General features: G+C 37.3%; 1 protein-coding gene across 1 annotated transcript in view; it reads left to right on the forward strand.

Annotated features, from left to right (window-relative positions):
* The first annotated feature begins 508 nt into the window (after positions 1 to 508).
* Positions 509 to 14194, forward strand: part of LOC100891641 (transducin beta-like protein 3) — a 63001-nt gene continuing 49315 nt past the window's right edge. The window contains exons 1-5 of the mRNA XM_030984503.1: positions 509 to 656; positions 1323 to 1370; positions 7652 to 7729; positions 10921 to 11069; positions 14063 to 14155. Of these exons, the coding sequence (XP_030840363.1) occupies positions 10948 to 11069; positions 14063 to 14155 (215 nt within the window). The 5' untranslated portion in view covers positions 509 to 656; positions 1323 to 1370; positions 7652 to 7729; positions 10921 to 10947. The remainder of the gene's footprint in view (positions 657 to 1322; positions 1371 to 7651; positions 7730 to 10920; positions 11070 to 14062; positions 14156 to 14194) is intronic.

Here is a 14194-nt window from a genome sequence, read left to right on the forward strand (position 1 = left end):
GTATTTACATTAAAATAATATGTTGTACTTCCGGGTTTAGGAACAGTCCACGGAAATACGTCACATATACTACGTCACGAACAAGAATATCAATGCTTCCGGGTTCCTCTGCTTACACTTTTGATCTTTCTAAGTCTAATAATAATTTAACAACACATGCAAATTTCTGTCAATCAATATATATGCTCAGTGGCTGCCGGGCTCACGATCAATTGGGCAAAAAGAATTTCTGTTTCGGTTTAATAAAATTTGGAGTGGACTATTAGGCTATTATTATTATTATTATTATTATTATTATTATTATATTATAAGCATTCCAACAATAGCAAACATGCATATTTTCATCACTTTCTTCCAAATTCACCTTTAGATATTGAGGGCAGTAATTCTATATCAGCATATTGCTGCTTATGTTCTTCTCTACTTTTGAATGCTGCTAAAATATGCTTATGATTTTTGATGAACATTTCAACCCTCAATGCTAAATTTTGACAGTTTTCTCATTCAGTTTCAGAGTAGCAAACAGGATCGAAGCATTCTACACTGGAGGAAAAGTCTATGTAGCATCAGATGGCAGCCACATCTTCTGTACAAATGGAGATGAAGTTAAGATTCTGGATGCTGTGACAGGGAAGGCTGTTCATAGCATCAAAGATGTAAGATTTTGCACCATTTTAAAATGTTGATACTTTTTTTACCCCCCCCCCCCCAAAAAAAAAAATGTATGCAAAGATAGCTTGTGATCGCATTATCATTAGAACCGATGAACGGATTACCATCAAACTCAGGACATGGATTATTTTGCAGAGCCAATGAACTGATTATACTTAGGGGGTCATGAGGTCAAAGGTCATGGGGCTCATAATGTATGCAAAAATAGCTTGCGATCTTATTATCATTAGATCCGATAGACAGATTACTATCAAACTCAAGACATGTATCTTGCAGAGCCAATGAACTGATTAGATTTTAGGGTCATGAGGTCAAATGGTCATACATGTACCGGTATATGGAAAATAGCTTGTAATCATAATATTCTGAGGACCTGTTAATGGATTACAATCAAACTTGAATTTTAAAAATTGCTTCTGTTTTAGTTTGTAAAATCACTCTATGGTGGATGGAGGCATCATTTTCGACAGCACACAGTCGAAGATCCATCTAGTTTTGATTACAGTTTAGCTTTTTCTATACCTTGTGATGTTCGAACAGTTTCATGAATATGAATGATCAAAATGAGACAATGATTGAATAATGACCAGTATATAGCTAAGCAGAAAAGAATTGTATTAACCTTGTGAATTTTTATGTTATTTTAACAGGAGGGTGCGGATGAAGTGACATGTTTTGCTGTCACTAAAGATGATGAGGTGAGTTAAATAGCTACATTATAATTGTATCCCCCGGCAGGAGGATACTTTAGATTCAGCAGAGTCCCGCCGCCACAGCAACGTCATATTCTTGTGTGCGGTCTAACTGCCACATTCCTTGACAGATTTCTTTCAAATGTTGTATGGAGGTGTATGTTGGTATAATCTGCACACTTATAATTTGAGGTAATGCTGCCCCCAGTGTTCCGTCTCCTATAGGGTAAAAGGCCATACCGTAATAAACGTTGTATAAACCGCTCTCGTGTATTAACCGCACCTGTCTTTTTCACCCTTTTTTTAAATTTATTTTTTTAATAATTTGTTTAAAGTAGATATTCATTGATTTTAAAAACTAACTTTATTTTCATTATTGCAAAGTTGAACTTTGATTCGACAAGGTTATCAAAATTCAATGCTTGGAAACATTCGAAGTAATGATTATTATAAATTACAAAATGCTTAAATACAGCCCCGGCATAGCACCTGAAGAGCTCTCCGAACGCTGCTGAGATATGTGAGATCACAGTATGGACATGACTTGCACAAGCAGACGATGTCCCATGACATCTCACACATTTTCAGTGCATGTGTTTTCATCTTCTCTTGAGTTCTTTCTCTTACTTCACTACCGTCAGGCTAAAAGTATAATCTATTGCCTCACTCTAAACCCAGCGCATGTTTTTATTTTGATGACAAATGCAGCGATACAAAAATAAAGGAATCTGTCGCTTGTAAACAAAATAAGACGCCATTGTATATTCAGCTGCACACACCGGGTATGTTCGGCGTTTCAAGAGGGAACAAATGCCGTCCTTAATATCATTCCAGGGGTTTTTCAATTTGAAAGTCTGGTTTCTTTGATTGTTAATTAACCCCTATCCTGTGTATTTACAAGCAAAAGATTTTAGTTATCAGAATCGGGTCATATCCTCTTTTGCATGGTTTGAAATGCCATTACATTTATATACACTAAACTCATTATAATTTGAGAAAAAATAGCTTTGCAATTATGTTCATTCTCTATGGGATGTCGTCTGCTTGGGCGGTGTTGGTCCATATAGTGACATCATTAAAACATCGCTATTTTTCCGGCGAATCTCTCGTATATCCCAGCTGCTATGGAGGTGGTTGTATTTGTATTTTTATAAATCACCCGATATGTAGTTGACCTAAAACCTGTTCGATGGCCATCTGTTATCTTACCAGTTTCTAGTGATACATAGATTGACATATTTGTGATCTTCTTTGAATTTCACCTTTAAATAATTTTTTTGAATAATTTTTTTCTTCTCCCCCTGTTCAATAAGTGTTGTAACATCACAGATATTTTCAATTCTGTTTGAACGCTAGTCAAAACAGGACGGTTTTCGGTTAAAAAAAAATTAATCACATTTGCCAAGGTTTGATTGCCTGATTAGGCTAATAGTGGTTGGGACTGGGCAGGTGCTGGGCCGACCAGCACGGGGGATTTTCGCCCACCATTCCTGATGAAAAACACTACTTTCATCCTGCACTAATTTGAGATGAAAAGTTGTACTTACATTCATATTTCCGTCTTTAATCATGTTTTATTTGCAATTGTGTAAGAATCATGATATCAATTTGTCTTTAACTGATTATTTTTTGAAGATTTGTCGGGTGTTGTTGTCTAAAGATGAGATTCATGCAAGCTGCCATATTGGATTGCAGATCAGCCTTGTTCATTACTGTTTTTATAAGTGTTTATTTTTAAGAGGTTAAATATTTTTTCCCATGATTTTCCAGAATAAATAAATAAAAATACTATAATATATACTTATTTCATGATTTATATTGTAAAGTTTGTCAGAAATTGTTACACTTATGTATCATGTAACCAACACTTGCATGTACACACACTCAAAATATGAAATACACTCAAATTCCCAACGCCCCCCACCAAACATATATTTAGAATCGACGAACATCCATCTTCACGATAGTTAAAATCATCAATCAACCAGAAATATTACAATAATAATGATCAAAAAATAAAATATTGTATATTTGTAGGTTCGTGACAAGTATCAACATAATATCGCTTGATTTTTAATTTTTTTTCTTCATCGTCACGTATTTCTTCCATCTCACTAGATGAATTATCACATTTGTATCCACTTCACATACGCCAACAATCCCAACACAATTATGATCGACTTGACAGTGACAGAGCACAATTCCGGGCCCAAAATTCATATTTAGCATCATCAGTATTACATGAAAATTTACCAGATTCAAGATTATGATATAACATTCACATTAGAAATATTTTTTCTGATGTCAGAACTTCCGATGGATGATTTGAAGGCGTTGAAAACGAGTGTCATTTTCAGGACGATAGTATATAACTAAACCAAGAACTTAAGCCTCGGTGACACAATTAAACCGCTGCTAAATGCAGAGATTTGTTTACCGGTACCTGGAATTGCAGCATGACTTATGTCTGTAACGTATATAAACAGCATCCCCGATTTTTGTCTCGCCGAGACATAGGCGCCGCTTTTCTTGTTTATGTTTACCAGCGGTAAAAAAAGTGCGGTTAATACACTGTTAATTACGGTATTTTGATAGATGGTGTGAGTGCACTCTGCAGATGGATTTTTTCTGAATTTTGTTTAGAGATGTATCTTGGTACAATACATCTTAACTTTTTAGTGATGCTGCCCTCATTGTTCCATCCTTCATAGGGTCAAAAGTCGTTTGTCCATTTTTGCCACATTTCTTATCGGATTTCTCTCAAATTTTGTTTGGAGGTGTATCTTGGTCAATTACATCTTTAGTGTTTCGTGATCCTGCCACCTGTGTTCTGTCTGTTATAGAGTCCGAAGGTCATATTTGGGGGATATCTTGTGTCGCTCTGCAGGTGACAGTTCTTTCTACAGAGATGCATTATACTCTACCACATCTACACACATTGTTTTGGTGATGCTGCTCCTAGTCTTGACAATAGTCTGAGCCACTAGTGGCGAGTCCTACGTCACCCTCTTGTTTCAGGGAGGGGAGAGGGGATCTTTGTCCCTCCTTCGAACATAAGGATGACACAAAATCGTTTCCACTGCCGGGGGATACATTCGCATTGCGCGGCAATACAGATTGCGATATTTCTAGTTATACCTGGGTCGAGAGGGAAAATGTTGGAAAAACGTCTTCCAAGGATGTAAGCATCGAGCAAAGATCGATACCTTGGTCTCTTAGATGAGAGTCATGGGCATTTAGCCATTCACCAATCACTTTGATAAATATCTTCATAAGTATGGTGTTGATGAAGCAATCTTATCAACTGTAATTAGCTTCTTGAGTGATCGAACCCAGGCAGTCAGAATAGGTCCCTGTATCTCCGAAGAATTATCGCTGACCTGCGGAGTGCCTCAAGGGACCAAGCTGGGTCCTTTGATATTTCTAACGCTGGTAAACGACGCTCTGATGGATTTCGATCAACGGTGGAAATATGTGGACGATTTGAGCATTCTTGAGGTACGCTCCACTTCTGGCGTCTCGACGTTAGCGGATCATCTCGACAAGCTGACACTTTGGAGTAAGGAAAATGACATGAAATTCAACGGTCAGAAAAGTAAGACCATGTCAATTGACTTCTCCAAAAACAGAGCGAATCCTCCGAGCTTACATCTGAATAATCGACCGATGGAGGACACGAATTGCCTGAAGCTGCTTGGCGTTCTTATACAGGCGAATCTCAAATGGGATAGCCATATCTCTGACGTGGTCTCAATAGCTGGAAGGAGAATATTCACGATTTGTCGTCTGCGGAAAGCGTCAGTCCCGATGCACGACCTAGTGAATATATATTCCACATACATTCGTCCGTTATTAGAATACGCATCTCCATTGTGGTCTACAAGCATAACAACAAATCAAATCAATGATATTGAGAGGATCCAAAAGCGTATTCGCATCATCCTGAGGGATCAGTACATCTCCTATGAACACGCTTTGGAAACACTTGGCATCAATCGCATGTCCGAGCGACATGAGCAGTTGCTGCTCTCCTTTGCCAAGAGCCTGTTGGCTTCTTCCAGGCATCGAGACTTCCTTCCGCCCCTACGCAGCGAAATATCCTCCCGGCGTCTACGTTACTCGCACCACTTGGATACCCCCATGTGTAGGACTGCTCGATACCGCTCGTCAACAATGCCCTCTGCAATAAGACTGCTTAACGCGAATCTATAAATCGTTTCATTATTTTATTAATTCATTAGTGTTCCTTTTTTTTTTTAAACTTCAATCGTATGCCCTTGCTAAATATTAATGTTGTGCTTTTTATCTCTAATATAATGTGCAATATCTTATACGAAATTATGTAATATTGTTATTCAAATATCAATTTTTTCTTGTTTCAGATGAATGATGTCATTACAATTAACAATAGCAATTGTTAAATACACTCTGTACTATATTTTTTAGACAAATAACTTTCTTATTCTCATGCATATTAATAGATATTTGGTTTTAAACAAACCGGTATAATAATACGTTTGCAATATACACTTTTATCCAATTTACTCTCAGACTGCCTTAAACTGTAAGCATATTTTAATCCGTTGTTTCATTAGGTCATTAGTGTTCCCTTCTTTTATATATTTTTTTTGATACAAATTTATGCCCTTGCCAATTATTTGACTTGGGTCTTTTTCTCCAATGTAATGTGCAATATCTAATTCGAAATTACACTATATTGTTATTTAAATACTCATTTTAATTTTATTTGAACAACTTTCTCGATCTAGATGAATATTGTCATTACATTTATATTAAAGGGGAAAACGGAATAGAGACTGTCATTTTGACTTTTACGGTTTAATTTCATCCCATCCAATAGGTTTTTATGCCTCCGTTACGAAGTAGCCGGAGGCATTATGTTTTCGGGTTGTACGTACGTACGTCCCGTTCTCGTGATCGCGTTATCTGAAGAACCGATTAATGGATTCCTGCCAAACTTTGGTCATGTATGTATCTTGCAGAGCCGATGAACTGATTAGATTTTGGGGTCACAAGGTCAAAGGTCAAAGGTCACAGGGCTCATTATGTATGCAAAAACAGCTCGTGATCGCGTTATCTGAAGAACCGATTGATGAATTCCTGCCAAACTTTGGTCATGTATGTATCTTGCAGAGCCAATGAACTGATTAGATTTTGGGGTCACGAGGTCAAAGGCCAAAGGTCACAGGGCTCATGTATGCAAAAACAGCTTGTGATCGCGTTATCTCAAGAACCGATTGATGGATTCCTGCCAAACTTAGGTCATGTATGTTACTTGCAGAGCCGATGAACTGATTAGAATTTGGGGTCACGAGGTCAAAGGTCAAAGCACAGGGCACATTATGTATGCAAAAAATAGCTTGTGATCGTACAATCATTCGAACAGATTGATGGATTCCTGCCAAACTTCATTTATGTATCTTGCAGAGCCAATAAACTGAGTAGATTCTTGGTTCATAAGGTCAAAGGTCATTGGCTCATTATGTATGCAAAAATAGCTTGTGAAAGCATTCTCATTAGAACTGACAGATGAATTACTATTTAACTCAGGACATCTTGCAGAGCCAATGAACTGAGTAGATTTTATGGTCATGAGGTCAAAGATCAAAGGGTCATATATGTATATGAGAAATTGCTTGTAATCATGATATTCTGAGAACCTGTTAATGGATTACAATTGAACTGGAATTTTTAAAATTTCTTCTGTTTTGGTTTCTAAAATTGCTCTATGACGGAGGCATCATTTTCAACTACGTGCAGTCGAAGTTCCATCTAGTTTTTTAATGCTTAATTTCATTTTTTGTAATAGAAATTTTTGTTTAGCAATTGTTAAATACTTTCTCAATTCCTTCGCTCAAACAACTTCCTATTTTCTTCTCCATTCTCTCCTTCCCACCGTCTTGGTTTTTCAACATGAAAGTATATTATTACATTACTGTATAACTTTGTTTTGCAATTTCGATTTCATCTTACAATGACTTAAAATATGTATTTTAGGTTTGTATATGTTTATATCTCTCTATATTTTTAACTTGTTTATAAATTGAACATTTTCAGCCTGCGAGCTGCTTGTTTGATGTGATTTCTCAATAAATCAAATCAATTCAATCCAATTCAATTTAATAATAAATATGAATATTACTGTTGGTCTAAGGGTAGTGCAGTTTAGTTTTATGAAGTAATCAGTCTAAGCTTTTTAGGACATAGCAAGCAGAGTGAGGATCTCCTTTTAATATATATGTGTTTGTCTTTTTGCTTTGGTTTAGATTCTTGCGGTAGCATACAGGAACTCATTACTGAAGCAGTGGAACTGGAAAGATGGTTCATGTACTAGGACTTGGCAGGTAAAATAGGGGTAGTGTTGTTACATCACGGATATCTCTAATTCCGTTTAACCGCCAGTCAAAACTGGACGGTTTTCGGTTACAACAATTTTTTTTTTTAAGTGTTTTTTATTTTTTTAATTTTTTTTAAAAATTTGTGTTTTAATTGGAAAATCATAAGAAATCACATAATTAGAAACTAAATCACTGAACGAAAACGGAGACTTTACTATCGGACATGCTTTGGAACAATGACTGGGTTTCACTTTGTTTATGAAGCTAATAGTACGCACGTGTATTCATGTTTATAGCTCACGATCGTGATATTGCGGAGGTCAGGATTTGGGATTTAAATGGCAGCAGTGCTGTATTGTGCATGTATTTCAAGGCTGGGAACTTAGTTTTACGAGTCAACTTCTCAATCTACAATCTTGCAATTGATTGTTATCGTGTACATTGTTCCTCTGCAATTCAACAGTTAGGGCTGACTTATGATGATTATAATGTCGCCCAAACTTGTTTTTGTTCAGTGATTTTGTTTCTAATTATGTACATTATTTGTTGAATTATTATTAAAAAATAATAATAATAATAAAAATTATTTAAAAAACGGGAAAAGAAACCGTCCAATTCAAAACGGATAGTGCCATGGACAGTCGGATACCGGATGGTTAAACGTTTAACTACAGCACTAAATAGGGGCTTCAAGATTGATTGGCGCCGTCTTATAAAGAGTTGATATTGACTTATTTGCGATTAATATCAATTGCAACTGAATCATAAGAGATAGGTGACTGCAAACTTGTGATTGATTCGAGGACTGGCAATTCATTCGTATCTATCACAACTCTTTATAAGACTTAATGTGAAATCACAAAAAAGAATTAGAAATTAGCTCGATCACGCTGAAAGTCACATGCATTGCAAAAAGAAATAGGTATATGGGACTAGTCCAGAGCTGCCAACCATTACGTTTTTCCCTGGAATTATTCTGTTATTTACTCCCAAATACTGTAGTACCGGTACGTTTGTTCTTCCCAAAGTACTTAAAAAAAAAAAAATTATATATATATTTTTTGGGGGGAACATCAACCAAAAGTCCTAAAATGTTAATCACTACTTCAATAGTAAACAAAGAAAAAAGTTAAAGGCGTAAATATTCTCAAAAAGAATGAAACGCTGTTAATACCAAACAAACAACAACAACAAAAGACTTTACCTACTTGTAAATAAACTATAGGTCCTAATATGGAAATATAAGCATGAGAAATGCACATTTCTGCATTGGAAGTGTGTCGCGCGTGAGTAAGTTTCTTTTTAACGAATTTTCTGTTTTTTGCTCTAATTTTTTATGCCTCCGTTACAATGTAGCCGGAGGCATTATGTTTTTCGGGTTGTCCGTCCGTCCGTCCGTCCGTCCGTACGTACATACGTACGTCCTGTTCTTGTGATCGCGTTATCTGAAGAACCAATTGATGGATTCCTGCCAAACTTTGGTCATGTATGTATCTTGCAGAGTCGATGAACTGATTAGATTTTGGGGTCACGAGGTCAAAGGTCACAGGGCTCATTATGTATGCAAAAACAGCTCGTGATCGCGTTATCTGAAGAACCGATTGCTAGATTCCTGCCAAACTTTGGTCATGTATGTATCTTGCAGAGCCAATGAACTGATTAGATTTTGGGGTCATGAGGTCAAAGGTCACAGTGCACATTATGTATGCAAAATCAGCTCGTGATCGCGTAATCTCAAGAACCGATTGATGGATTCCTGCCAAACTTAGGTCATGTATGTTACTTGCAGAGCTGATGAACTGATGAACTGATTAGATTTTGGGGTCATGAGGTCAAGGTCAAAGGTCATGCGGCTCATTATGTATGCAAACATAGCTTGTGATCGCATTATCATTAGAACAGATTGATGGTTTCCTGCCAAACTAAGATCATTTATGTATCTTGCAGAGCCAATTAACTGAGTAGATTATTGGTTCATAAGGTCAAAGGTCATGGGCTCATTATGTATGCAAAAATAGCTTGTGAACTGAGAACTGACAGATGGATTACTATTTAACTCAGGACATCTTGCAGAGCCAATGAATTGAGTAGATTTTAGGGTCATGAGGTCAAAGATCAAAGGGTCATATATGTATATTTGTTTGATTGATTTTATTTCTGCGTTCAAAAATATACAAATTCAAAGTCAAAGTACAAAATTTCGAACAATAACAAATACAATGAATACAATGTTTACAAAAGTAATTAAATGAAAAATCATGTTCAATTATATCATTCGATAAACATGTACGAAGCATACAATAACATAAGAAATATGAAATATTTTCAATAAATTAGAGAGGTAATTTGGAACGCAGGAGACCACCATCGTGAGCGGTTAGGCTGGAGATGGATGGCGGCCTCGTAAAAAGAATTGGCGACATAACTCTCTTCGAAAAACTGAGTGACCAAGAGGGTGCGGTGCAAGTGCAGGTGCAGTGAGCAGTTGCATGATAAAGAATAAATAAGTCACGGTTTTGTTATACTAATTTAGAGAGGGGGAGCATATGATTGTATTATTTGTCGTTTAAGTGTAGCTTTTAAGGAGTAGATGGTTGAACAAGACTTTATGTGAGAAATTGCTTGTAATCACGATAATCTGAGAACCTGTTAATGGATTACAATTGAACTTCAATTTGACAAATTTCTTCTGTTTTGGTTTCTAAAATTGCTCTATGACGGAGGCATCATTTTCGACTGCGCGCAGTCGAAGTTCCATCTATTTTTTTTTTTTTTTTGCCATCATGTTTCCTTTTTGGGGGGTTGCACAGGTTGGCAGCTCTGGATTACTTTTACATGGCATAAAAATGATGAAATTTAGGTCCAAAATTTCAGCCATGGGAGAATGAATAGAACAAGAAAGGTCACAATATTTTGTCTTACCTTTATGAGAACTCGACCTTCTCTTTATTATGAAACAAAGAATACCCCACCCTGCACCAATACAACGCATAAGGGTTACAGTCAGATCAGGGTCAGGGTTAGACAGTTGCTTGCTGAGGGAGCTTTTGATGGTGTATGATGGTGTTTGTGATTATGATGATGACGATGATGATAAAGGTGGTAATGATAATGATGATGGTGAGGATGATGGTGATGGTGTATGATGGTGGTGGTGGAGATCTACACATAATGTTTCTATTGCTGTTTTTATTCAGTCTTTGCACAGAGGTCCAGTGGTGAGTATGGCCTTTGACTCAACGTCCACCCTCCTGGCTACGGGAAGCAGTGATAGTACCATCAAACTCTGGGACATCGTCCGCCAGTACTGCACCCATAACCTCAAAGGCTCTCAGGGCGTTGTCAGGTAGGGCACAGATGGACAAAAGCACAGTTGGAAATTCACATGACAGATATACCACTTTGGGATTACCAAAAATGTAGGCCTCATGATTAAAAAATAGTATTTAAACAAAAACTTTTAAAAAATAGTATTTAAACAAAAACCCCTAAATAGAGTGTACTTGTATTCACTTATTGTGCAATTCTCGCTATTGCTAATATATTAAAAATACCTGTGTGTTATGTTCAGGCCCCATTTTAAATGCCTTCTAGGATAGTTTGGTTACCAAGTCGCTTCCGGTCTGTTTCGCTGGGCTGTGCATGCTTACGTTGATTGTGTGTGTGTACTATATTTTCCGACAGTATTCACAGTGATTTTTCATGATTTTCAAGAATGGATCATAGCGGAAAATGTATAAAAGTGTTGTTAAACGTAATAAAATAAACATTTGGATGTGTGATGGGCAAGAGCAAGTAGAAGCATAGAAATAATAACATCAACTTTCTTTGGTTGTGTTCGTTGGCAATTGCGATAAATCTTCTTAAACAGTAAAAAACGGGACTACAATAAAGGGTGCGTTGGCTCATTGGAAGCACGGACATAGTATGCTTTGGTGGGGTATTCAAAAGTTAATGTATTCTGTGTCCTCTTACTTGAATTGCAAAATCATTAGCCTCGTAGCCATTGTCTCCCAAACCATTGAAAAGATCATTATAGCTGTCTAATTTCTTCCCATTTGATTCCTCAATGTTTGTCTCAAAGGGAATGTGAGCTCTATGACCAAGATCTTCACCATGGTCTCCCAAATCCTTACTAGGTCAGGGCGTTGTGTCGTAATAAGGATATGAGGGGGAATGGTACCATGCAATAGTACTATTGTCAAGGTTGGCGTATATGTTCACATAATCCAGGGGGGGGGTGATTCCTTAGCTGTTATATACAAATATCATAGAATGTTGTTATGATGCAATTTGTATCTTTCAAGAAACACTGTACAATTTACCAAAATGTGGTGGAGGCTGTCGCTCTTTTCACTACATCAAATGTATCTTCTATTCTACTAAGGTTTCGTTGGCACACTACAATAGACGACTGCTTCTGTGTTCATTGTGACTCTCTATCAATAGTGCAATCAAGAGCATGGCTTACTTGCGGGTCCCATTCTGCTTACAATCTCACTAGGTTCAAAGTGTGGCCCTGCCAATAGATGTTAGACATCTGGGGTATATGCATTCCTTGGGGCATAAATAGTCAAAGAAAACAAACAGATATTTGCAGCCAAATATCTAGTGTAGATGGCCAACTTATACTCTGGTCTTATCGTAGATCTATCTATTCTCTCTAGGCTTGCTTTGACTTTGTTTTTAACATGGCTAAATATATTAGATGCCTTGTCGCCAGAAAAGGTTGGGAACAAGAAAATGATTTATAGCTGACTTATCAAAATAACTACTACACAATAATTTCGAGAAGTTCCAAAAGTCAGTGTGGTATCGTTTTTCATTACTACAAAAAGTCTTTTACAACCTTTGACTTGTCCAATTTCTTTTTCAGGAAAGATATTGCCTTAACCCCATCTCTGAACTTACTTTTATCCTCATCTGTAGTCTTTGCGACGAAGCGTATTTTTCCTCTTCTTCGTGCCTGTGAGGGTCTTCAGCTTGTGTTCAATGTACCTTTGTGAATGACTCTCTCCCACAAAATCAGGCTGTGCAGAGTAGTAAAATATAGTCTTAATAAATCTATTTGCTGCTTTAGTATACGAATGATGCATGCGCATGATTTCATTATACGATCTATCCTCACTCCAGTTGAGACTGTATGTATTGCACGAAGCTGTTAGGCTGAGTGCGATAGATACACACAGCATCAACGAGGGTGGATAAATCGTTTAATGAACGAATGAAAACATGCATCATTTGTTTTATACATCGCACACATAGATATAACAAGCGCACTTACCTCTATACCCATTTACGCATAGTGCTGAGCAAGAATAGGCCCAATATGCACACACAGTACTGAGCGCTAACCTCTATGCGCATCATGCACATGCGCTAAAAAAGCGTGCAATAGGACTGGAAAATATTGCACAGTGTTTTATGAAAAAGCGTGCAATAGGCTCAGTAAATGAATCACACGTGACCGCGCATGACCAATCATTTGATTAGGATCTGGGAGTGAGTTGTCTAATAGTGGATATACATGTGAATGGCATAGGCTCGTGATGTACAGATCAACACTGACGTATCTTGCGAGATCCTCTCCAGTTCAGAGTTACTAATTCGCACCTTCAAAAATTAATAACTTTCTTATTTTTAATCAGTTTTTGCCAAACTTTCAGTCACTGGTTTCTCTCATTTTTCTCCTCCTTTTAAAGGGAGTGTAGCTGAGCAAATACTGGCTAACGCCATCTACGTCTTCTTTTGGACAACTGCACGTAAACGAACGGACTTGATTAACGGTATTCAGCGACTTAACCTCTACATGGTCAGCGTGCTAGCGTTCGCGAAACAGACCGAAGTTCTCCGCACGCTTCAGTTTTGCGTATTTAGCACCCACGTGATTGCTGAGGTCTCGTCGTCCGTAGTCATATTACTCCTTATTGGCCCCGAGTAGGGCCACGAGAGAGACACCTAGTCTCATCATGCTACACTCCCTTTAAAATCAACTTATGGACTTCACCTTTAAGCCAGCAGCTTTCCTTTGTCAGTCATCCATAGCATAGCTTAGTGTGAACGCACCCACCTTGGCCCTGCACAGTACAAATGACAAGATGTGAAAGGGTCCAGTCAGCCCATTGTGTACTTGCAGGGTGCTTTGAACAACAGATGGAAGAAGTGACAATGACCTTATCGCCATTTTGCAAAGCCAGAAATATGTAGATTGCCTCATGTTGCACATTATATTTTATTAGTTATCATTATTTTCACCTCACAGTATTGAATCAGTAAGCTTTATTGGTCAGTACTGTATGTAATTCTGTCATTTTACACTGAAATTTATCATTTATACAGTCTTGTACAGTTTCATCCCGACTCTGAGAGACTACATCTCTTCTCCGTATCAGACGACAGTCACATCAGAATATGGGATCTACAGACTAGCAGGTAAATGATTCAAGTCTCTCTTTAGTACAAGTCACAAAT

Source organism: Strongylocentrotus purpuratus, unplaced genomic scaffold (assembly GCF_000002235.5).
Source record: "Strongylocentrotus purpuratus isolate Spur 01 unplaced genomic scaffold, Spur_5.0 spur5_scaffold_14, whole genome shotgun sequence".
Lineage (NCBI taxonomy): Eukaryota > Metazoa > Echinodermata > Echinoidea > Camarodonta > Strongylocentrotidae > Strongylocentrotus > Strongylocentrotus purpuratus.